General features: G+C 45.7%; 1 protein-coding gene across 3 annotated transcripts in view; it reads right to left on the bottom strand.

The window, feature by feature from the left end:
- The window catches only part of BICC1 (BicC family RNA binding protein 1), a 204,908-nt gene that overhangs the window by 5,862 nt on the left and 173,922 nt on the right, over positions 1-25,124 (bottom strand). For 2 of the 3 annotated variants that reach the window (XM_080937539.1, XM_080937541.1), the window contains exons 9-20: positions 23,474-23,605; positions 19,939-20,125; positions 17,731-17,892; positions 16,842-17,038; positions 16,525-16,657; positions 15,405-15,561; positions 13,667-13,832; positions 11,253-11,292; positions 10,689-10,843; positions 5,700-5,856; positions 2,759-2,919; positions 1,425-1,524 (exon numbers count right to left, since the gene is read on the bottom strand). In XM_080937539.1, the coding sequence (XP_080793665.1) occupies positions 1,425-1,524; positions 2,759-2,919; positions 5,700-5,856; positions 10,689-10,843; positions 11,253-11,292; positions 13,667-13,832; positions 15,405-15,561; positions 16,525-16,657; positions 16,842-17,038; positions 17,731-17,892; positions 19,939-20,125; positions 23,474-23,605 (1,747 nt within the window). The remainder of the gene's footprint in view (positions 1-1,424; positions 1,525-2,758; positions 2,920-5,699; positions 5,857-10,688; positions 10,844-11,252; positions 11,293-13,666; positions 13,833-15,404; positions 15,562-16,524; positions 16,658-16,841; positions 17,039-17,730; positions 17,893-19,938; positions 20,126-23,473; positions 23,606-25,124) is intronic. The other variant, XM_080937540.1, reaches the window with a different exon arrangement.

Below are 25,124 nucleotides of genomic sequence, written 5' to 3'. Positions count from 1 at the left end.
CCAGGGAAAGGCTACCCATTGCTGGGGTAGACAGGTCTCTGTACAGAAGGGCTGGCCTGTATACGCGTGTGACCTCAGTTTCACTTGAAAATCAAGGCTGGGAGTGTCCAAAGTTAGAGTCTTAAGAATCATGCTCCCTGGTTAGGCTGTAACCATGGTGAATAAACAATTTTATTATGAAGACGGCCAAAGGAACAGACAAGGGTTTGGAACAGCCTGCTAAGAGTACTCCCTGGAACTCAAGCTTTCTCTTTTCATCCAGCCTGGTGACGGATCTCACAAACAAAGGACAGGTCTGTGAAATGGGAGGTGAGCCATACAATCTCCACTACAGTCTGCATTCATGACGAACCAAAACCAAGAGAGATCTGGAAACTGGCCCAAACTCATGAACCAGTGACCGGGCCCGACAGAGCCGAAGCCTCCTGTCTGAACCCACTGCAACCCTCACACGTACTGTGATGAGCTTGTGACTAATCAGGAATCACGTCCACCTGAACACCGTTCATACAGCCTGGAGCCCCGCCCTCACCCCACCCGGGAGGTAGGTAGAGTTCTGAAGCTTATATGCACAGACACTATTGTGGAGGAGTTCAAGGCATAGAAAGAGATTTGTTAGGAGCATGTGGGTCTGATGATGCTGCTGAATGGCCAAGCACTAAGGTTTTGGATTATATTTTCCAATTTGATTAGCAGACCCTATCTGGAAAAGATATTCGCCAACCGGATGCAACTGTCCCCCTCACACAGACCCAGCCTGCAACGTCACAGTCCCCCAGCAAAGAAAGCTTGGTCTTTACTTAGTGCCGTTGTCTTTTCAAGGGGGCAGGCGCACATGAACTTGACATCCAAGAGCACTGCTGGGAAGATTTCTTGCTCTCCTCTCTATGAAAACTTTGGTGGCACACAGATGTGTGTGTGCCATCTGCATGGCCCCCAGTTAGTACGCAGAGAGCATCTGCTAAATGAATATATGACAGACTGCCCATAAGGCAGACTAGGGATGCTGAAACTAGTTTTCTTACTGCCTATGACTCAAATTCCGCTAAAACATTAGCAATAATAATAAGGCATTAAGTCTGATAACCCAGCCAAGAAACACCTTGAGGGTTCGTTTCCTCTCAGGACGATGGCGTTCAAGGGCATACACGTTCAATGGCATTCCACTGAGAATAATTACTCACAAACGGAGCAACTTGTTTATCACAATGGCTAAATGCTCATGTTCTGCATGGGCTGGTTTTGAGGAGCTCTATTGTAAGAAGCAGTATCACCAAGGCAGACTTTTGGGCCGGGCCTTGTTTAGGTAGGAGGGTGCTCTCAGCATTGAATAAGTGTTGGCAGGGGGAACCCCACCCCCTATGCTGAGACTCCTGGCAGAGGGGTTTTTCTGACTTTAAAATATGAGTTCAACATATATTCACCTGAAATTGCCAGCAGCATTTTCCTCCGGGCACCAAAGGTTGTGATTCCCAGCTCTTTCAGATCCTGGTCTGTGAGGGTGAGGAATGTCTGAAGATCGATCTGTGGAAAACAGGAACAAGCTATACATTCTGGTAAGTACGGGTCTCTTTACCACCATGGAATCGACCCACTATTATACTGGTGTGTTCACTCCGCCTACTTCCTACTACCAGTGGTGGTGGTACCAAATGTTAGAAAATGGGTGGCTCGGGCTGGAGAGACGGCTCGGCAATTCAGAGCACTGGTTGCTCCTCCGAAAGACCGTGGTTCAATTCCCAGATCCTACATGGTGGTTCACTGTCTATAACAGAAGTGATGTTTGTGACCGGCACTGGAGGAAAGAAGATGCCAGGGTGGTGATTTCACCTGGGATGGAGGCAGTAGGTGGGTGGAGGGAAGGGAACCGTGCACAGAGTATGGCTTGTGGACCGAGTGACAGAGTCCGTGCCCAGGGCTCCAAACTAGAGTGGCGTCCTCAGCGTGCCAATAAAGAGATAAGCCTTCCCATTTTTAATACTTGCTGCAACACAGACCAAGCGCACAACTTGATAAAACCAAGACAGACTGAGCCCCTTGGCAGCCTTGCTCAGAACAAAAGACTACAAATACTGTACCGCATTTGTGACTTGATAAGATGGCAAGGATATGGATCTATCTGTCCAGGGGACAGAATGTTTGTTAGCTTTTCTGTCACAGGAAGAATCCGAAGTGTACACAAGGTATCTCCCATTGTGTTGTATACCACTGTGCATGAGAACCAAGTCCTCAGTCCCCGAACTCGGCAGACTATCTCAAAAATAAAATGCTATGTAATTTGCTGTCTAATAGCACAGTTGTGTCCTGTGGCCCCAGCAACAGAGTGTAAGAGAAAAGAGCTCCAGGGCTCTTATTTTGAAAGGAGCCTGCCAGACTAGAAAGATAACGGCAGTGGATTCAGATCCCGTTTTCCCCTTTACTAACATTCAAAGCCGGCAATGATGTGACTTATGACTGCAGATGTGAATGATGAGGCTCCATGCTGACCCCGGGAGCTGTGACCCCAATCCCCCTGCATCCACACCCCAGTGCGCTCCCTCAGCTAAAATGATGAAGGATGCGTGGGGTGCTTTTCTGCAAACCCCACTTTCTACTTCTCTACGCTATAGTAAGTAAGAAATGAAAACACATGTTCCTCAGGAGCTTGAACAAAATGCTAAGGCCTTGAACCTGAGGGGTCAACCAGCGGCTTCCTTCTGGCCTTCAACACACCCACAGCCCAAACAAAGATGCCCAGGAAGACTTCAGGCTGACCTACCTCTTGCTGCTGGAAGACATCTGTGTATTTGCCTAGGCCCAGCTTGCTGAAAAGCTCAGGGAGGTCAGAGCCTTTGAAGCAGCTGTTCAGGTTGCAGCCATTGCTTCCCGTCAGCGAGGAGATGCAGTCCATGTAATTGCTGCTGCTTAGATAGTGTTCTCCTGGAAGGTAAAGGAGAGGCGGTCAGGGCCTCAGAGAAGACAGTTTAATTAAAGAGTCTTAATCAGCAAGCATTTCAGATTTCATCATTCAGCTGAGCACAGGCTGGGGAGGTGTGGTAATCTGTCACGACAGGATGAGCCTTTCACCAAGGAGGCGCCATCCGGAGGCTCTTTCCATTCCGAGGTTACACTCGTGAGGAAGGAGGTCAGTGCCCATGTCTCTGCCCTTAATAATCATGCGCTGCGCTTTTCCCTGAGCCTTTGTCCTTAATAGCAGATTTGACAGGAATCAAATGAACAGCTGGGAGGGAACTCTGCGGCATGGTAAAGGAACAGGAAGTTGCCACAGGTCCAGGCTCCCTTTGGAGAGCAGGGTGGCTCTCTTTCTCTCAAACCTGTGCCTTGTCGCTCAGGGGAACTGTGTGCCGCTACAGCACACACATTCCATTGCCTCGAAGAATGCATCTGGGCATCAAGTTGGGCATCTCCTGAGTGAGTGCCATCTGCATCGGTGAGGCCGAGGCGTCTGGATTTCACGACAGAGCTAATGTGTTTCCTGGGAAGAATGCTGACAGAGCCATATGGAAGTGTGTCTTGGCTCTGCAGTGATTTGATAGTTGTTGGTTCCTAGACCAATCTGGGCCAGGGAGGGACCACAGACACCCAAGCACACTACTCCAGGGGGTCTTAGAGGAGGTGTGTGGCCATGCTGGTCTCGTCTCCTGCCTGTGTTTGAAGAGAGAGACGATGCTACTCCAGGTCAGGCAGATCCATGCAGGCCAGGCCAGGGCTCTGTAGCAGAGAAACCTCAGGGTCTGCTTTGCGTGAGTTTCTCGGATCACCTGTAATATCCTCCCAAGCAAACCGAGCAGCTCTCTGCAACATCTCAAAGGCCAGTCATTCATAAAAGTTTCCTGTCCTGACGACAAGTGTTTTCCTACGGGAGGAATGTGAAGGGATCCCAAACTAGTATCTAAAATAAGACCCTTGGACCATCATCTCAAGGGAAGGCAGAAGCCTCCCCCGCCACCAAAGGTACTTTAAAGGTACTGCAGAGCCATGTCCTGGAATCCCCTCAGTGACCACTGCCCTTGAGTGGGCACAGGTTGACAACAGGATAATTATGTAAATTGCTGTCCTACGGATGAGCCTACCTTCCAGGAGGGCAAAGGGGTGCTACCAAACTTACACTTGAGTAAGTGTTATAAAGAAAAGGTGGCCAAGCCCGTGCTCCTTATGAGCATTAAAATGCTGGACTGGTATAACATATTCTGTAGATCTGGGTGAGTAAAACACATTCATTAAAAATTCAAACAGATATTTGAAAATAGAGACCCCAATGGGAAATGTTTATGGTGGCCCAGAACTCGGTGTGGATCATTGGTAGGTTCGTGTTAGCCCTGCCCCCACTCATAAAATTTCCTGGAGAAAACAAGATAATTGAGGTTCGTTAATTATCCCCACACCCCCATCTTAACCTAACGTTTTAGTTCAACAACTTGGTAGAGTCGGTGTAAGTATCTAATGTTAGCTGAAGGAAAGGAAAAACCCAAAGCCAATGTACACTGGGCTACAGGGCAAATACACCTACATCCCAAGCCCTGCGTGGCGCAGCAGCCTGCCTGTGGGCTGACTGCACTGTGGGTGTTTTGGGAATCAGACGGTAGCTGGCAGAGGCTCCAGCTACAAATGGTTCACTGGGGCCAAGAGTTGGCCTGACCTCTGTTTCTGATCTGGACTTGGTAAATACCACGGCTTGTCTCCAAGTTGGATACACCTGACAACACAGCCACCTTGATTAACCATGACGACAGGCTACAGGGCCCCGTACTCATCTGTGACACCTTCAGATGGTTTATGCTATGTTCTTGGAATTCCCAGTTCAGCAAGAACCCTGACTGAACAGGCATTAATCAACCAACATACTTCATGATCATTGTGCCATTTTTGGCCTGGTTACCCGTTTTTACCACCTAGAAGAGTGGATGCTTTTATAGATAAAACACCCCACTCAGTCTCAGCCCTATCTGCCCATGATTTGGAGTGATTTTTCTGTTTCTGTTAATCCATCTTGCCCAAACAAGATCTGCATAATGACAAAAACTGGTTGATCGGCCAATGTCAACTGGGGAAATCTCACAAGGTCCCACCCCTTAGCTGAAGAGTTATAGACTACCTACCCATGGCTGCTGAGAGAGGGAGTCAGGAAGTCACGGGAGGGTAGGGGGAAAAAACTGATGTAGTTACGGTACTCATACAAAATTCCAAATTTAAAATTTTAAGTTAAAAAAAATCTCTGTTTTGCCTTTAGTAGCTAGCTTTTCTTCAGTTGTCCAACGTGCTACTTGATCATACCTTACTTAACTGCTTTCATAGGTTCCTGTCTCTTCCTCACTATACGGAGGCATATATGTGCAGGCATGTGTTATTGCGTCCAAAGACATCTAGAAAACGTGCTCCTGCTGGGTGTGAGACATGGCCTGATGCATGACACCAGGTATCAGTGACTCACAAAACTCAAACCCTGCGGGGTAGGTGATGTCAGTAAATGACGGCATTTTAGGATGGCAAGCGCTAGAATACACGCCAGATACAAAACCCACTGGGAGGAGGGAGTTGAGCATCCTGCACAGGAAGGAACCAGGAAATCTTTGGAAAGAGTTCCCACATGACTCAGACCAAGCACTTCACACCTCAGGAGTGAGCTGCCTACACCTCATTCCCCTCGAGAAAGACTTTTAGGCTGACGCCTGAAAGCATAACTGGAAAGGCAAGCTCACTTGATTTGTTCTGCTTGCGCTTGGGGCTGCCGATGGGTGCCGAGAATTCGCTGTGACCCATGGGGCCTATTCCATTTCGGTCCCTCCAGTTGTCTGACTCGCTTCCACTTGCCAGTTGCTCACGACTGCTGGACCTTGAGAGGGACAATGAGGAGCCCTGTAAAGAGTCCAAGCCAGGGGAGGAAAAGTTCAACAACGTGGACTTCTTACAGTGAGAGGGAGAAATGGATAAAATAAATGCAAAATGATACCAACGCGAAGTCCTTTTTTGTCAGCATCTGGGGCACACAAACTCTCAGGAAGGTACCAAGGACAAATGCTCACGGAGTAAGGTCCTTGCCAAGGGGACCTGACTCTGCAGATGCTCACAGAGTCCCCAGTGAAAAGAATCCTTATAGTTTCAAAATGTCGTGGTTGAGTGTGGGAATTTGAATATGCTTGGCCAAGGGAGTGGTATTATTAGGAGGTGTGGCCTTGTTGGAGAAGTGTCTCACTGTTGGGGGTGGGCTTGGAGAGACCTTACTCCTAGCTTCCTGGAAGCCAGTCTTCTGTTTGCCTTCAGAAAAAGATGTAGAGCTCTCAGCTCCTCCTCCTGCACCAGGCCTGTCTGAATGCTGCCATATTCCCACCTTGATGATAATGAACTGAACTTCAGAACCTGTAAGCCAGCCCCAATTAAATGTTATCTTTTCTAAGACTTGTAGTGGTCATGGTGTCTGTTTACATTGCTAGTCTTACTGCCTCCTCCTTCTGTAATCTAGCACATAAAACAAGGCTAGTATTTATTAAAGCACCAAAAATCAGAAACAGTCTATGCTTCTGCATAAATTCTTGAACTTTTGCTGTGCTTAGCCAGAGGCAGAGGTGCTTCTTAGTTTCTCACAGCTCTGCTGTACAAAGTCTACCATGGATGGAGTATGTGCCAGGATTGGCCTTTCTGGAACCTAATCTCCAATGCCCCATCACCCACCCACCTACCCAATTACCCACCCACCTTCTGCTCTGACATCTCCTCAATGAGTTCTGATGTTAGAATGATCATGCCAACTCTATGCTCTTTCCCAATATCCTGTGACACTGGCCCTATTTTGTCACCTCCATTTCCCGGCATGCCTGTCATCGGTTCCTAAGGTCTAAGCAGCCTCTGCTGGGTATGGAGTAGGAATCTGACTGCCCACTTCCTTCTTGCTCACATTGTTTTTCTCCCACCAGAAGGCAGCACTGTCTAAAACAGCACACTAATGTGTATGACGTGGTACACCACAGGATGGTCTCCGGGATGCTGAGTCACTCATAGATTCCATTTCCTGCATCAGCGGGGATGCCATTGCTGGTTTGGACAACCCTACAGGGAAACTATGGCTTTTAAGACATTAAAACAAATAAACAAACAACAGCAGCATAAAACAAAACCACTATAGATTTTCCAGTGAAAATATCTTTCATATCCTAAACCAAGATAAATCCAGAATAGCAAGGGCCAACAACCACTGAATTCTGGCAAAGGCTGTAGCCCTGAGGAGTTGCTAGCATTCTACAGTTTGACATCCAAGTGTCCTTCACCACTCGCCTGGCAGACTGATCCAAGTCAACTCAAATGACAGATCTCCAAAGATGGTGGGCGATTCCTGCTCTTCCACTAGCAGATCTAAAATACCCTGGGCAGTTCACCTGCACCTTGAGGTTTGTGAGATTAAACATTATCAGACCCCCTTTCTTACTTAGTGTTGGGGAAGTTGAAAACCTCCCGTGGTTCCCAACTCGTACTTGGATTTGCTTTGGAGAATATGTGACCCCTGTGCGCTTAAGGGGTAGACAACAGTAGAAAGAAAATGGAAAAATCCCAAATGCCTTTGAGGCTCAGTTCAAAACTATCGTGTTTGTTTGATGATCCAATATAACACCAAGCAGGCAGGAAATGAAAAGATGGAAAGTGCCTGCCTCTTATCTAAAGGACTTTTAGGGAGGACAGGGTAATTACTTAGCTGTGCAAAAAACTAAAGAATTGCTCAACTCCAGCTTCTCAATAATTCGAAGTACAGAGCTCAAAGTATCTCGTTCTCGGGCCAAGCAAGCGTCCTGCAGTAGGAAGCTGAGGCACCTGGTACACAGTGGGCTGGGTAGCCCTCGGCCACCGGGACAGCAGCAGTCAGGGCTGCTGAAACTCATACGCTACTGTCCACTTTCCCTTTCTTTTCTTTATAATAAGAGTAAAAAATAAAGCGAGAGCATTTCTAGACACTCTACAATTTAAACATGGCACACACCTGGACACTCAGTGTCTATCCATCTACCCTCCCATCCATTCATCTGTCTCTATCTACCCTACCTACATATCCATTCATCCATCCATCCACCCATCTCTTCTCCCTCACTCTTTTACTTTCTCCATAGGAACTGTCCTCTACTGTTTCTTAGCTCCTTCCCCACAGCCTTCATCCATGGAAGCCAGCCTCAATCCATCCTGTTCTTAATTCTTTTGACCTATTACAGAGAAAAGTAGAGGCTTGCCTGCCCAGGGAGCTGCTGCCGCAGAAAACCCAGTCCTGTTCATATGGGCCCTCTCTATATATGAAGAAAGACCCGGTCCTGAGGCAAGTAATGACCGTCACTCTGGAAAGCCAGAGTCTACCTTTCTCGGCATTCAGAGAGGCAATGGTAAGAGGCAGATGACATGGAGCTTCCCCGTGCTCCAGTCTCACTGCCACTACTTACACATGTGGACTGACGGACATCAGTCAGGGAAGTGGAGCAGGTTAGCCCAAGTCAGTCAAAAACAACAGACGCAGGAGAGATCCAGATACTAGACAGAGACCCTGTACATTTTCACCCCCAGAAAATGTCTGTCTGACCATCGGTAGGTGCAAGAGTGGAGGGAATCTTAAGGTCCCATGTTTGTTTTGGCCAAAAATCATCCTTAGTGTTTCAGCACTGAATGCCCCTTACAGCAGTGTTTTCTCGGGTCATTAGCATCAACTGTGGCTCATATCCAAAACACATCCAAGCCATTCTGTCCCTATGACCATACGAGAGCTTGACAAAAAAAGGTTCTTCCAACTGATTACAAATTATGTCTGTCTGTCTGTCTGTGTGTGTGTGTCTGTGTGTGTGTGCACTCACATCCATGTCACGTAGCTCTACATCACTTGCCTGTCATCTTTCCCTATGCACTCCTTGAGTTAACTCATTAAGGAGATGTTCTAGTACATTCTGTGAAATGAGGTCAAGTCTTTCTCTCACGTTTACTGGCCTGTCTCGGGGAAGACACATCCACTCTGGGAGCCTCTTTTCAAACTAGAAGTTTGTGGGGAGGGGGGCTGTATGAATTTATCCATGAACATGCACCAGACAAAGCACAAAGAAGTAAGTGAATCACTTCACTAATTCAAGATCACTATCACTAATATTTTATGTGTCCAAGTAACACCCTGAAACTATGACTTTGGACACAAAGAGCTTGAGTGATTATTTACTTCCCCCAGTGAGGAAGACAATCACATCCTTCAGAAGCCTGGTCTTTCCTGTAGACACAGTTCTCCAGCAGAACTAATAGCAGCTTCCTCTTATGACTAGGAACCCAACAACGCAACTCCAAAGAAAAAGCAAGTTGATGAGACTAAGGAAGTTTCACCAAATCTATACACACAACGGGTGGGATCGACCAGCCCCTATGAGCTCTACCCCTGAGCTCTCTAGATCATGCATAATTCCCAACTTGCTATAATGTCAGGCTCCAAGCAGGGGAAGTGAAGGGCATATCTGATGTTAAATGTTTCATTTCAGAACCTACAGCATGGCGGCCAACAACGCCACACTCTGCTCTGTGGCAAGTAGAGGCAAGGGAGGCGGACCACTGACTGCAGGGAGTAGGGACAAGTCTCAGCTTTGGCTTGATTCCTCGGCTAACAAAAGATGATGCTATTTCCTCTCAGAGCTCCAGTGGCCTGAAGGGGAAGTGGACACCTACAGCCCCAAAGTGCCACATAATGGTCCCCCATATTCCTGCTGCTGAAGACTACTTTAGTCTTAAATATAGCCTGCCAGGTGGCTACTGTAACCATGACAATGTAAGTCCCTGGGGACTATTCAATAATGCTTTCCTCTTTGCTTGCTCAAGAGAGATAAGGAGGAAAAAAAATTAAAAGCATTTGCTTTTGCCTTGTATCCGTCAACAATCTTACTACAAAGAAAATGGATTGAGAAAGGAACTCTGTCTGTAAATGCTACTATTAGACTAACAATTTTGAAGCCCACAGCCAGCACATTTGCAGCCAGCGGGGTTGACAAAGACTGATGGGGCTTGGTTTAATCGTTCTTACCCACCCACTATCTGCAGTCATCCAGCTTGTCTGTGTGCAAGTTGGCCAGACCCCCACTCCCTAAGGCCAAAGTCTGACATTCTCAGAAGGACAGGGTCTGCTCAGAGTCACGTGGAGCCTGGCCAGGAGGATGGAGTTCAGGCCCTTCCTCCTCACGCAAAGAGCGCCAGATTCCAGCCTCACCGAGGAGCTGCGTAGCCAACATCTGGGAAACATGAGAATATTGGGACTGCTGCTTGAGATGCTTCCTGCTGCGCTCCTGGCCTATCTCAACATACTGAAGTTAACTCAGATTTGAAAATGTTTTTATTGAATACTTGCCTTTTCCCCTATGGTGGCTTGATAGAGATACTCTTGGACAAAAGGACTCTTTGTGAGCTTTTATGAAGCACTGCAGCTGTTCTTTGCTTGATCTTAGCCCCACTCTATCATGTAGGGATACCCTTCATCCAACAAAAACTTACTCCCAAATTTAAATTTCCATCAAACATACAGATTAATAACTTGGGAGGGAGAGAAAAGTCTGCAATGTTATGATGGCTTCCATTTCACATAAGTTCACAGAAACAGAGAGGGAGCCAAGCCATTCTGTCCCTGTGGCCACAAAGAGCCAGTGACAGGAGCGAGCTAGCTGCTCTGGGAAAAGATGGGCAGGCAGATACCTATGTACCTCATAGGCGGTTGTCATCGTGGGCTTGTAGGACACATGGTTCGCTCTCCTCAGCTCCTTGATGGTTTCTGCCGGCATGGACTTGGAGAACCCCAGGCCACTCCACGTATTGGTGGGGGTTCGGACCTCAGTCACCACTGGCTTCTTTAACATTGCTTTGGGAGACAGAATAGAAAGATGGAGTATATTTAGTAGAATTCTGATGGGAAGCAAGGTTTCTTCAATAAATAAAAACCTTATAGCTCAGTATTATTTCTTAACATGAAATGCTTAAGAATAAAACATTTTATCCAATGAAAAATAAATGTGGAAAGGCTGCAGGACTCCTTAATTATGCTCATGTATCTCACAAGATACATTTTATTTCAACAGACTCCATGCATCATGAACTCAAATATTTTGGGCTTCTTTTTATAAGCACCCGTTTTTTGTTTTTCGGGTTTTTTTTGTTTGTTTGTTTGTTTGGTTTTGTTTTTGTTTTTGTTTTTTCCCAAATCACTGGGAGAGCTTTAAAATGGAGGAATACTGAAAGATGGAGGTAGGAAACACTCCTTAGTCACTTACCTTTGGTGGCTAATAGTTTTTTCTGCTCATAATCAAATGCCTGAAAAAGAAATACAGAGAAAAGAGATGGCTTTGTCACCGTCTTCCCAAGCATCCTACCAATAACTCCTGACTCTGCTTGAACCATTAGCTAAGCTCTGCATCATAGGACCACAAGCCTACCATGCCAAGTGTGATGAACTTAAATGTTCCTTCAAAACCCACTGAAACAAGCTACCACTTTTATTTAACTTGAAGTCAGTGGCAAGAGGGGGGAGTTCTCCTACACAGTTAAAGTAACTGTCATTTATTAAGAGTATCTTGTACATCAGGACAACTGTGTGCATAATGAAGAGCCTAATAGTTGCACACAAGCATCAAAGGAATATGTCACAAAATGGCCGTAAGCATCGGTTGATTCTGTCTCAGGATCCTTCTTAAGTAGGTAAGGACGATGTTACCGGATGACACTATTATCACACAAGAAGTTATCAACTATGCTGCTTTGGCTTCTGAAGTTAGATAATTGCCATCATCTAGTACTGGATACTAATAATGGAGTAAGATTAAACCTACATACCCTGATAATGTATAGACAGGAGGACCATGTGTTCAGACTAAGAACACTGAATGGCTAACGAGGCAGAAACCAGGACAGGCCTTTCTGAAAAAAGCTATGCCTGCATAACTACATCCCAGATGCTAACCCATTCCCACCTCCCCAGCCTAGAGAACAGATAAAGATTTAAAGATCTACCATGAAGATCAAGAACCTACTGGCTTGTTTCCCAGAAGGCTGTACCAGCATATAGAAGGTTCCCAGGGAATCAGAGTCCGGAACAGAACACTTAAGAGGGCGCAAGGGGCTAAGAATAACCTTAGGCAAGATGAGTATGGTGATACCTTGGAGAGCCTGGGTTTTAAATGACATTGTTTTAAGACATTCGGGGGGGGGGGGCAACTTAAAATTGAACTGCAAATTAAAAATCAAGTTTAATTCTTAGGGACAAGGTGTGGGAAAACAGGGAGGAACTACTACTTAAAAGACTGTATTGAGCTCTGTGAAGGATACAATGTATCAGAACTCATGTAGAACCTAAAGAGTGCTAAGCTCTATGAAGGATACAATGTATCAGAACTCATCAAGAACCTAAAGAGTACAATGTACAGAGCTCATCTAGAGCCTAAACAATCTACAGTCTCAAGCTAGAGAGACCAGTTACTCTAGGATGATGGAGAGATGTCCACTGTCTTCCACCATTAAAGGAGGCCAGTGTGTCTTCAGTGTGTCTCGGTGCCAGAGCTCACCAGCGACACTCACAGATTTCCTGGTACATTTGGAGCCAGATTTCCACTAATGGCATAAACACATCTAGTTTAAGAGTTACCATGAGAATACTGGCATCCAACCAACAAGAAAGGACCACAGAACTTACTCATGGGGACCCAAATATGATAGCAAAGAAGACAGCAACCACGAGAGGGCACAGGTGTCATAAAGGGAACAGGTTTTGTTTGGTTTTGTTTTGTTTAACAAAGCTTAAGATTCTACCCACCTCAGGAGTCATGCAAATGTTCAAATGCAAAGTATTAAAAACAAAGAAGAGGGAGAAAAAAAAAAAAAAAAAAAAAAAAAAACCCCCGACCAGTTGGTTTCATTCACACTTGAATGAAAGTAGCATTGCTTAATTCAATGAATTAACACAGCAGGTTGGTTCTTTGTTTTTACTTCTGAGGTTTTGTGAAGGCTTTAGAGGTGGCAGGGATAAAGATGCAGGGATGAAGAGAGAGAATTCATTACAAGGCAGGTGATGCTGGTAATGCCTCCTTCCCCGAGTAATGCCAGTGCAGAAAGCAAAAGGTTTGTGTGTGTTACCCGCCCAGAAGCCCTAAATCTTTGCCGCTCACACATGATCTACACGGAGCCGAGATACAAAATCTCCTGCTTAGTAAGCGGCTCTGAGTCACGCTATGAACATGGTGATACAGCAGGGCTGGCTGAGGAAGCCGTCTGAAGTCGCCATGGACATTTAAACCACTCCGTTGTCTTCCACAGAACTCAAATTCCACATTGGCTCTTTTCGTAACTTTTTTGGAACCAGCATGAAGTTTACTCTATTTCCAAGACTACAGAAGAAAATCGGATCTACTTATCCAGGAGAAACACCGTCTCTTACATGTCTCTGATGCTTCACGTAACCGGTGAGCCTCGTTTGCATCAGGTATAGCAACACCAATCGCTAGTATGAAGAATCGCTTTTCTTTCATCTAAATCCTTCATTTCATTCTTAATGCTCACAGCAAAACCAATCTGGACTCCTGCATTATCTGAGCTTCACACTGACCAGGATACAGGGGGTCAGGCTAGCTTCTTCACAGATCACGGACACACCCAGCGCCCTGCCCTCGGAAGACTGTTCTTGCACCTACATTACCTGCATGTGGACATACGGAGGCTGCGAGGCCAGGCGGGCCCTTTCCGAATTCTGCTGGGCAGCTGCTGCCCTCTCGGCTGCACGCTCGCTCCCGGGAGCCTTCTTGTCAGCAAGAGGACTTTCTGTGGCACCCAGTTCGGGGTCTGAGAGTAATCTGTCCGTGCTGCTGTGAAAGAGAGTTGGGAATTCACTGTTCACCTCACATATTGGCAAGGCCACACGATTCCTGTGTGTTCAATGAGTGTGTCATTCGGGCCACCAAGCAATGCTATGGCACAGCAACACCGAGACACCGCTCTAGGGTGACTCTGGGTCTCAAATTACAGGTTAAAACTGCTTTGTAATATGAAGGCGGTGCACACAGTATTCTGCTTGGTACGGGGGGGGGGGGGGGGATGGGAGGAGCTACACAGATAAGACTTCTGCTGTTTGTACATCAACCAGACCCCAAGGATGTATGTCAAATTTGAGCACAGCCCAAGTAAGCATGAAGGTAGGCATGACAGATAGTGCACATGTGGGGTGCACATGTGACACAGAAAGAAAGAAAGAAAGAAAGAAAGAAAATGGGCTGATTTGTTCAATTATAACCTATCACCTGTTCTGTACCTGTGTCAGAAGACAAGGCATGAGCAATAAGCTGACAGATGTTGACAGTGGTGTCTCAGGGACATGTGACCTGGAAATGAAGGAGCTTTTCAAGTTCCCTAGGACCAAAGGCCAGAACAGCAGCAACTGGGGGGAGAAAGGGGGCAAAATGCAAAGGAAGGGGTCCAGGATCAAATCACTAGGACTGTTTAAGCCAGGTCCAGCTTTAAAGAGAATCAGAGCTAAAGAAAGGGCAGGTCACACTGGTGAGAGAAAGAGCAAGGAGCCAGGGCAGGAGACCCCGGGCTCCATCTAGGTGAGAGAAAAGGAAAAGATTCAGGAGGCAGGGAAACCAAAATGGCGGGCACCGGCTTTAAGGGATCCAAGAGGCAGCAGGAAGCTGATCACTTCTGGAATATATGCTGAAGAATAGCCTTGTGGAGGAATCAGGACCCAGAGTAGACAAATAGGGTGTGGGAAACCAATGAACACGGTAAGGCAGAACTGTGTGGGATGAGTTTGGTTTTTGTTTGTTTGTTTTAATGAAATCAAAGCAGAGTAAAAATCTCTATGTTAATGTTTGCATAAAGACACTTCTTAGAGACAACCTCACAGCTAAGAAGACAGAAGAGGGAATGGAGTAGTCGGCAAGTGGGGGACCCTTTCCTCTGTAAGAGGACAGAATTAGTAAACAAACAAACATGGCAATCTCAGGATAGCATAGTGGAAACTGCTGTGCGCAGGACACTTCTAGCTAAGAACACTCAGCACTGGTCCAAAGGTTTACAAGTCTGCGGCTACCTGCACTGGAGAGGAGGAGGCTGCGGTTTAAGGATCCACCTCAACGCCAGCTAAAGTGGATTCTCGGCAAGAAAACTTCTAACGCAAAAGCCAGAGGCTAAACATTGCCTGTACTGGTTGCTAAGTCGCAGGGATAAAAAAAAAAACCCCACATGGAAGCTGGGGGGGGGGGGAGCGGGGAGTGGCGGCGAGGAGGGCGGAGCTTATAAAGATGGGCAAAGGTGAGAACATGGGTTGTTCCTTGAGTTTTGGAAAGATGATTGTGAGGGGATTGCAAAGCCTCTGAGGAGCTCCAGTCTGACTCGACTGAGGGTCCTAACCAGGGAGCCAGCAGAATCAGCATACATACTGGAGGTGCGAGTTCTTCGTGCCCTGCAGCAGCTCAACCGTCTGCCTCTTGGCACAGGAGACCTTGGAGGGACCCAGCATCTGCTTCAAGTCGCCAGCATTTCCGGAATGGGAAGGACTTCGAGGCATGCCCACTTCAACAAAGGCGTCATTGCAGCCTGGAGGATGGGGGGCGGGGTTGGGGGAGGGAGGGGCAAAATATAGAGATGCCATAAAGAAAAATAAAATCCTGTCTCTGTAGAGAGCAAATTCTTCAGAGTCCTGGCGACGCCTTTGGCCACAAAGAGGACACACCCTAGTATTTCCTGAAGATTATTTGAAATAATGGATATATATGTAACGTACAAGTATATGTGATGTATATGTATATGATGTATATGTAAATGATGTCTGTGTATATGTAATGTGTATGTACATGTATATGTAATGTATATGATGTATATGTAAATGATGTCTATGTGTATGTACATGTATATGTAATGTATATGTAAATGATGTCTGTGTATATGTGATGTGTATGTTCATGTATATGTAATGTATGTGATGTACATGTATACACATACATATTCATACACACATTAGTTCCTTAGGGGAAATATATCTTTACATTCAAACATTAGCGAGGCCCTCCTTTTCTAGGCTTCTGTTCCCTCTCCTTGTTTTCCCCTTTCCCTATCCCAGTGCGGAGGTTTACACAGGCTTTATGCACGTCTACCTCAACTCCAAAGATAGTCCTTTGTTTCCTCCCCAGTGCCAGGGACGAAGCCCAGGGCCTTACACATGCTAGACACATGCTATTCTAGTGAACAACGCCCCCCAGTCCCATTCAAGTTTCAAGACTGTTAGGGGGTGAACTTCTATGCAAACAGTCATTGAGATGACATCTTCCCACTACACAATGATGGAGCAGCGGTATTTCTGTGGAAAGTGCCCCCTCGGTTCCTCATTCACCCTGTTCTTTGGAATCTCATGCAAGACCTTAACTCTGCATGGTGGAGGGGGGCGGAGTCAGTCATGGGTGAGTAGAAACTAACTCAGAATCCTTGCAGCCTCAGGGAGCTGGGGGTAGGGTTTAACCCAAGCTGCAAGCCAGTCTGAGGAGGAAAGTCCCAATTCCTTACCTTCCACCGAGTTTGATTTAGGAGAAGCCTGTTCTGGCCCAGCTGTCTGCATGGATGGATCGCCATGATTAGAACTCAGCACTTTTTCCCCAAGTGATGAAGTGGACAGCGGACCGTATTTCATGTTTGGAGGCTGAAGTCATAAATAAAATAAAAATACAACTGAGGGAGTTCAGCGAACGCTGAAACAAGTTTCAAGTACCTTTCTCTCTTTCTCTCTCTCTCTCTCTCTCTCTCTCTCTCTCTCTCTCTCTAGCCAAAACTGCAGACCCTTCTCCCCCACCCTTCACCCCCTGAATCTCACGAGAGTTTGTTACCTGCACATGTCCATTTATAGATGCAGAGATGTTTTTGCCTTCTGTCTGCATGCTGTTGATGTGGACATCAACAGGAGTCAAGCCGGGTGGCGGAGACGGGGCTGTGTGCCCGTACGTGGGCACTCCAGACAGCAGGATATTGGTTAATGTGGCCTGGGTAGTAGATGGGATCATAAGGTGTGGTATGGTAGAAAAACCTGAAATGGTTCATGAAGACAGGTGTTAGAGGGTACCAGCCTAGAAGCAACTGTTACGGTTGATAACAAGAAACGTTTTTCCCCTGTGAATTCAGAATAATTTGACATCTCTGTAAATAGCCTTAACATTACTATAGAAACGGTGGACAGAGGCTTTATTAGATAGCCTCTGGGCGTGGTTAAGGGCTCTTGCTTCTAAGTCTGATGTCTGATACCAGGGACACCCTTTGACCTCTACACACACAAATAAATAACATGATTTCTTTAACTGAAACAATGTTAAGATGAGATAAGTCTATTATTCTAGGCCCCTCCCAGACTGCAGAGAGGCTGAGCCTGGTCATGTGACTTTGAACTAGCTCCTCTAGGAAGCTGGGTTCCCAGGGTTCACTTGGAACCTTCCTGTGCCTTGGCCAATATTCCCTGAGCATCTAGCTGCTTTTCCTAATCTGCTGATCACCCTTGCAGGCAGAGGATGTTCCATTTGCTTAAAAAGCTCTTGGCTTTTCTGAGCTTCATTTTAACTAATTTACACAGCAGGGGAGTTTTCCTTTGGGCTAGAGGATGTTCTCTTTAAACAGCGATTTTTTTTCAAGTGAAAAAATAAAATCCAAAAAAAAAAAAAAAAAAAAACACCAACCAGGCAGTATGGATGAATTCTCACTTCTTGATTACGCTTAAGGGACACTAACCTGTGGCACTTGCCGTGTTAGTGATTGAGGGTGCCCACAATGTAGGGCTTGGGGTACCAGAACTTGAACTTTGCAAAGGACTGACAGAACTGTTGAGAGCATTCAGGAGTGAGTTTGGGGTGGTTGACGTGTTGAGCGACAATGTGGTGGGCCCCAATAGACCTGTAAGGGATGAGAGTCAAGTCAGTGCGCCGAAGTTAAGATTTGGAAACAGGGACGCCATTCAGATTGTCTTTTGGAATCAGCACCAATAGAATCTGATACTCTCTAATCTGTTAAATGCGGGTGAGAAGTTGTTTTCATTTTTAATGCTATTTCAGATATTTCATGTGAAATGTCTCTTTTCACAACTCCCACAACGGAATCTGCTCATTCTCAAGTGGACACGAGATGTCGTAAGAATGGAAAGACAGGTGTGCCCAATCCAGCGCGACAGCCAGGCATACTGAGAATTACTAGATGCAAGCCTGCTGACAACTAAGGACAGACAAACCTCTGCTCAACCGGAAGCTTGTTTTTTGTTAGTTAGTTTGTTTGTTTGTTTTAATTTCTCTAACTGACACACTCGCTATCAGCTTCCCAACAGAACCGCTTCCAAGCTTTCACACCTGGCAGAGCCCAGGAGCACATTTCCTGCGGTAGACAGACTGGCTGATACTTAGTAGAGAGGATGCTAGACCAGATGGTTCTATGCATGTCTGAACACACTCTGACTTCCTTGGGCTCTGATCCAATGACTGAAACTTGCCCAGGGATTGTGCTGGCTTTGGATTTCGTCTCAAGTATCCTAGTGCTTGATTTAATTAGAGAGATTCTCTCTCATGTGGGAATTTGGGAATCTGAAAGAAAATGTTCATTTTTATGTGATTCCGGAAGTGCCCAGTGGTCAGCATTATAGGAGATGGGTGGCCAAAAAAAAAACCTCTCCTCTGCTCAGGGACTCAGCCTCTCCAACCACTTTCTCAACTAGGACATAAGAAAACTGGCTCCAAGGCAGTGGTTCTCACCCTTCCTAATGGCACACCCTTTAACAGTTCTTCGTTTTGTGGTAACCTCCCCAACCATAAGCCTGCCACTCCACAGCTGTAATTTTGCTGCTGTTCTGAATCTTGCTTAACTATCTGTCATGCAGGATGTCTGATAGGTGACCCCTGCAAAAGGGCCATTCATCCCCCCCAAAGAGGCTACAACCCGCAGATTCAGAACTGTTCTCAGTTCACCAGCATGCCCTGGTCCACAGCACTACTGTGTTGCTGTGGCTATTCAGGTCTGTGTAGAAGAGACAGTTTTGGCTGAGGAAGATCCTGCATTTCCACAGTAGTATTTGACTATGGCGGTCTGGAGCCCAAATGATTTCTACACATATTACTTCTTTCAGTGTTGGGGAGTGGACCTACATCCTACCAGTGAGTTCTAACACCAGCCATCCTACTAGGTATTTTCAAGCCAGAAGAAGGGAAAACAAAAATTAGAAAGACTTGCTGGCCTACTGTGCTCCCTTTTTATACGAAGGCATCTGGGAAAATGGAAGAAAAAAAAAAAAGGTAAGCCTGGGCTAATGGTAACAGCCCTTGGCCAGCCTGTGAGGATGTGTGCTCTAGATGAGGGTGCTATTTCAGTGCTTTCCTTCCAACCTAAACACTGTGACTGGTCTGAGCTCTGTTTGCTCTCCTTGGTGGCCTTGGGCTTATCAGATCTAGGTGTAGGGTGGGGGATGGATGGGGGGTAGGTTCGGGGACTCTCCCCTCCCCTTCTCTTGCTGCCCTCTAGATTTGCAATAACTCCCCCCCCCCCTTTTGGAACAAACTGGATAGTCTTTGTCTCTAGGGAGGGCAGGCAGCACAGCGGAAGCAAGAGAGCAGAGCTCAAACGTACATCACAGTCAGCCGCTCCCTTCAATCTGGATGGCTTTCTTAATTCAGCAGAACACACACAAGGCACGGAGAATAAAGGCAGCCAGGCTGTGATTATTCATGCCAACATAGGAGGAATCTGGGCAGCCCAAATCCACGGAGGCTAACATGGGGGGGGAGGGGGGGGAGGGCGAGGGGAGAGGGGACTCAGACCAGATAAATCAGGTCCAGGTTCCTGTTGCTCTCCACTGGGCCCTGGGGCTCAAAGGAGAAAATAGCATTGAGACACAGCACAATGGGAGAAAGGCAGGGAACCTGATAAGCAGTTCCCCAGTGGTAATAATAAACTTTATACCTAGTCCAGTGAGTCCGAGGCCTGCAGAAGCTAAGATATCCAGGCTGGGACATGCCAGGCCGGCAGGGCACGATGCTGGGGATAGACTGGTTGCTATGGAAACCCCACTGCTTTCGAGTCCGAGGAGACACTTTCTTGCTTCATACATATTTAAGGCATTGCGCTCAACACTTTTCACAATCACAGACTATGAAAACACATAATGGGAAAAAGAGAAGATGACGCTGAGGTAGGTATACAGTGGAAGGGAGGGGTAATAAAAATGTAAATGAGGAACCACAGGAGGCTGGGTTCTGACTCTGCTCCTGACACTCCCTGTAAAGCGTGAGTCCCCACCTACTCTTGTGTGTGTGTGTGTGTGTGTGTGTGTGTGTGTGTCTGTGTGTGTGTGTGTGTGTGTCCCAGAGTGCTTGCAGCAGCCAGCACGCAGGTCCCAATCCCCACCCAACCTTTTGAGGCATGGATTCCTATCTAGACATGCTTAGAAATTTAGCAAATTCTTGGTGTCAAAGCCCAGCTGCCACTACACAGCCTCTGGGCTTCATACTGAAGCGCCCCTCCTCACTACCTTATTACCTGCAGAAACCAAGTCAAACCCACCAGCACATACAGACAGCTGCTTGTTTTTAACTTTATGGTCTAATGGTTAGCTGGCATACTTCCAGGCACCACCAACCCTCAAGAACAAATCATGTGATATATATATATATCTATACATATATATATATATCTTACTTCCTGTATGTATATACTATATATACATATAGAATTATATAATTTATATCATATCAAATTTCTAAGCATATGTATATATACACATACACATATATGTATGTATGTATGTGCCTGTATATGTATGTGTGTGTATGTGTGTGTGTGTATGTGTGTGCCTAACATATGCTCATTTGTTTTTGTTTTTTTTTTTCCTGAGCTCTTGGAATTCTTTTTATTTCTTTGTTTGGTCAAGCTCTTCTCTGAGTCTGACACTGATGGTAGTAGTGGTTAAGTTAGTCAAACAGGGCTTTATGATGTCTCAAACCCATAACCTGGTCTCAAACTCTGAACTCACTCCACTTTGCTCTCCCAAGTGTTGGGGAGCCTTAAAGTTTTCGCCGGGAAAATGAAAAGTGTGGTTGTTTCCTCTGGGTGGACAGAAAATATCACATTTACTCATGTAAAAATCATATGTTGAAAAAGATGCACATGAACCATTCTACATACATGATGACACCCACAGTTTAGAAATTTTAATACTGAACGTATGGCGGATTTATCTACCTTAGTAAGTTAGGACTTTCTGACCTCCGCATCCATCTGAACAGCCTTCTGTGTCTTCCACATGCACATGGACACACACTCGCGAGCACACATCTCCATATACACATGTATTTATACATATGTACATGCACCCATACATACACACATGAACTCATATCTGCACATACAAAGAACTGAATAGAATAAAATTAGAGAGGAAGAGAGGTGGGGGGAAGAAAGAAAAGAGGCAGGGGAAGAGGGGGGAGAGAGGGAGGGAGGAACAGAAGGGTTGGGGGGGGGTTGTCTTTTTATCTGAGATAGTAGCATCTGTGAATATGGACCCAGGTCCTAACCTGACACCTGTGCTTGCTACAGCCTCCCTTCTCCATGGCTGCCTGCTCTGTCGCACTGTTACAACAGCCCAAACAAATTGGGATGTTTAGTGGTTTATTTTTACTAAATGATACACTCTCCGGCTCTAAAGCAACGACTCTATGTTGCTGTACTTCTGTGCAGTGTCGAATTACATTCACTGGACTTTATAAAGCAATTAAAACCTAGCATTTAATAAAAAAAAAAAAGTTAGAAAAACTCAAGGTGTTTGGAATCTTGCTTCAAGACATTCCACAAACTTCAAAACTTAATTACCAAAAAAAAAAAAAAAAAAAAAAAACCAGACTGGAGAGACGGCTCAGTGGTTAGGAGCACTGACTGCTCTTCCAGAGGTCCTGAGTTCAAATCTCAGCAACCACAGGGTGGCTCACAACCATCTGTAATGGGATCTGGTGTGTCTGAAGACAGCTACAGTGTACTCATATACATAAATAAATAAATCTTAAATAAAAAACCAGGATTCATGTAGCATTGTCATACTTAATACTCGGAAAGAAGACAATTTTGTTTGTGGCTTTTGCTAACAACTCCCCAAGATTATTTCCTAATCATGCATTCCTTCCTAGAGGTGAACATGGGATGTCCCCCCACCCCCAGGTCCCCTGCCGGCTGATGCTTTGTGATTTGGAAAATATAAGAACATAAGCACCGCTACATAACGTGCTGTTCCCGCCTGGAAGCCTTCATCTTCTCAGCTCTGTTCAGCCAGCACAGCAGCACCACAATGGCCTCCAGTGATACCCACTGGTAAGGTCCCAGGGTCTCTGGCTTTAAAGAGGCTGCGGCAACTTTGACAATATTAAAGCATGGGCACTCTTCCTCCCTCGCCTTCTCACGGGCACTCACTCCAGATCAGATTTCTCCCACTGCACACTGATTGTCTGTGTATTTTACCAGATAGAGAAGGTTCGAAGAAGGCTTAGCTCTTTCATTACTTGTGGGCTTTATTAAAGAAAAGGATAGGGCTGGAGAAATGGCTCAGTGGTTTAAGAGCACTGACTGCTCTTCCAGAGGTCCTGAGTTCAAATCCCAGTAACCACATGGTGGCTCACAACCCTCTGTCATGGGATCTGATGCCCTCTTCTGGTGCGTCTGAAGGCAGTGACCATGTACTAACATATAATAAATAAGTATTACTTAAATAAAAAGAAAAGAATAGGACAGAAAAGGCAGCACAGTGCAGGCCTACAGCAAGTTCTGCAAATTGACTTGAACAAGCACACACAAGTACACATAACATATAAGTCTCCTTAGCAACTCCCTAGCAACTAAGTAAAGCTGGTCAGCTGGTTGCATATTAAGAGTCCTTCTGATAAATGCTCAGGAGTGGTATATCTTGTTCACACAGTAGGTCTGCTTTGGCTTTCTGATGAAGTTCAGTATTGACTAGTTTAGGCTGCCACCAACAGTGTGTGAGTGCTCCCTTGGCTCCACTCCTCTCACTAGTGTGTGCTTTTAACCCTTTCCTGTCTGACTGCCACCCTGGCTGGGGTGAGATGGGATTTCCATGGAGTTTAAATTTGCTTTTCTTTGATGGCTACTGAGGCTGAACATTTTTATGCTCGGTAGCCATTTGTACATCTTTTTTAAAAAAAAAAAAAAAAAACAGTCTGTTCACTTCATCAGCCTGTTTATTGATTCAGTCGGTTGATCTGTCAGAATCACAAAGTCAGAGAAATAAGACTTTTCTTTCTCATATGTTTATAGAAAGCCAATGGTCACCGAAAATCAACTAGGACAAGATTTAAAAGCCGTATGAAGAAACCAGCGGCAGGCGATGTTACAAACCTTAACCGTCATAACCAAATATACACTTCAGAAATTAGTCCCGTGGAAGAACAGAGTGAACAGAGAACGCTATTCCAGACGCAGAGTCTGAACCAACCTTGCTCGGCTGTTTGGGCTTTGGTTTAATACTGATAAAGACGTCCAGCTGCTCCATCAGCTGTGCAATGACCTGTGGATCCGCTTCAATGTCTTCCTTCATATCGAACATCAACACCAGCGGAAGACACCCCTAGACAAGACAGCGGGAGTGTCAGGACTTAGCCATCACAGCACCTGGTGCCTCAACATCTCCCCAGATAATACTGAGTATTTAAACTGAATGCCATTCACATCTTCACAACAAGGAGGGCGTGGGGATAACCTGAGGGGCAGGAGGCCTTCCAGGGACGGAAACTGTGTCTGTTAAAGCTTGTGGGTCTGGTGTGACCCTTTTCATTTTGTTTAAGTCTACTCTTTACTATGGAAAAGTCCTTCACTGTTTGGCTTCGGTTCTGTCAGCAATTGTATGATTCTTCACCACACTGAGGTTCAGATCGTGCGCTTGGTGACCCACTGGGAGCCATATCCCTGCGTCCTGCAGGAGAATTTAACTGCTGTTTAATAACTTCTGTTTTGGCCCAGCCTGGCCTATCCAACCATAGATTTGCAAGCCCCGGATCCGGCCAGGCCCAACCCTCAGTGTCCTGTAAGTGGAATCTGTTCATCACTCAGAGCTTTCTTAGTTGGTCCTTCTAAGGTGGCTTAAGCTGTTACCACCTCTTCCCTAGCATAAGCAGTGTACAACCCTGACTGCTTTTGGGGGGTGTGTAGGGGCCAACACAGAGGCTACCTTTGGCTCTCTTTGCTCATTTCTTCTTGACCCTCACTGCCTACAACCAAACAGCTTCTCTTCCTCTTGCATAGAAATGCTGCTCAGCTTAAACTCTTGGTCGCTGGATTATTTTAAAGATTTATTTATATATCTTATATATTTGAGTACACTGTGGCTGTCTTCAGACACAGCAGAAGAGGGCATCGGATCCCATTACAGATGGTTGTGAGCCACAATGTGGTTGCTGGGAATTGAACGCAGGACCTCTGGAAGAGCAGTCAGTGCTTTTGATTGCTGAACCATCTCTCTCTCTAGCCCACCTTCTGGATTTTTTTTTTTTCTCACATGTATCAGACAATTCTGGGAACACTCAAAATGAAAAAAAAAAGCCTTTTCTCTCATGAATGAAAGGGACTTTTCCTCACATATGGATAGTAAAAGAGGTTTTGAGACTTTTGAACTTCTCTCTCCTCTCTTTCAGTGTTTCTCAACAGCACCTTTTGAAATACCTCTGCGTGGTCAAAGTAGGAATGCGAATCTGTGAGCCCTTCCTAGTATTTTAAGCTTAAAAATAACATCTAAAGACCGTGGAAAAGAAAATACTACGAAGAGTAATTTGGCAGTTCCTCTACGTAAATATGCCACACTGCTAAAGCATTAATGTCAACACAGTTAAACAAACGTGGCTGACAAATAAAAATATTCATAGAGAGTGAATTTTTATATCTCCCATTGCCCTGATTAACTATAAGAACTTCCATCTGTCAGAGAAATGGACTTAACAGTACAAAATCTGGGCTTGTCTGAGTTTTTTTTTTTTTTTAAATGGATTTGACAAGTTAATAATGAAGACTGTGCCTGATGCCTACTGACTCAAATGTCACTAAAGGCTGAGCCTTGAACAAAATAGTGTAATCTGTTTTTTAATAAGAGTCTC

The sequence above is a fragment of the Micromys minutus genome, assembly GCF_963924665.1.
Source record: "Micromys minutus genome assembly, chromosome: 25".
In the NCBI taxonomy this organism is placed as follows: domain Eukaryota; kingdom Metazoa; phylum Chordata; class Mammalia; order Rodentia; family Muridae; genus Micromys; species Micromys minutus.
Note: the sequence above shows the minus strand (reverse complement) of the source record. Positions and strands in the feature narration are given on the sequence as shown.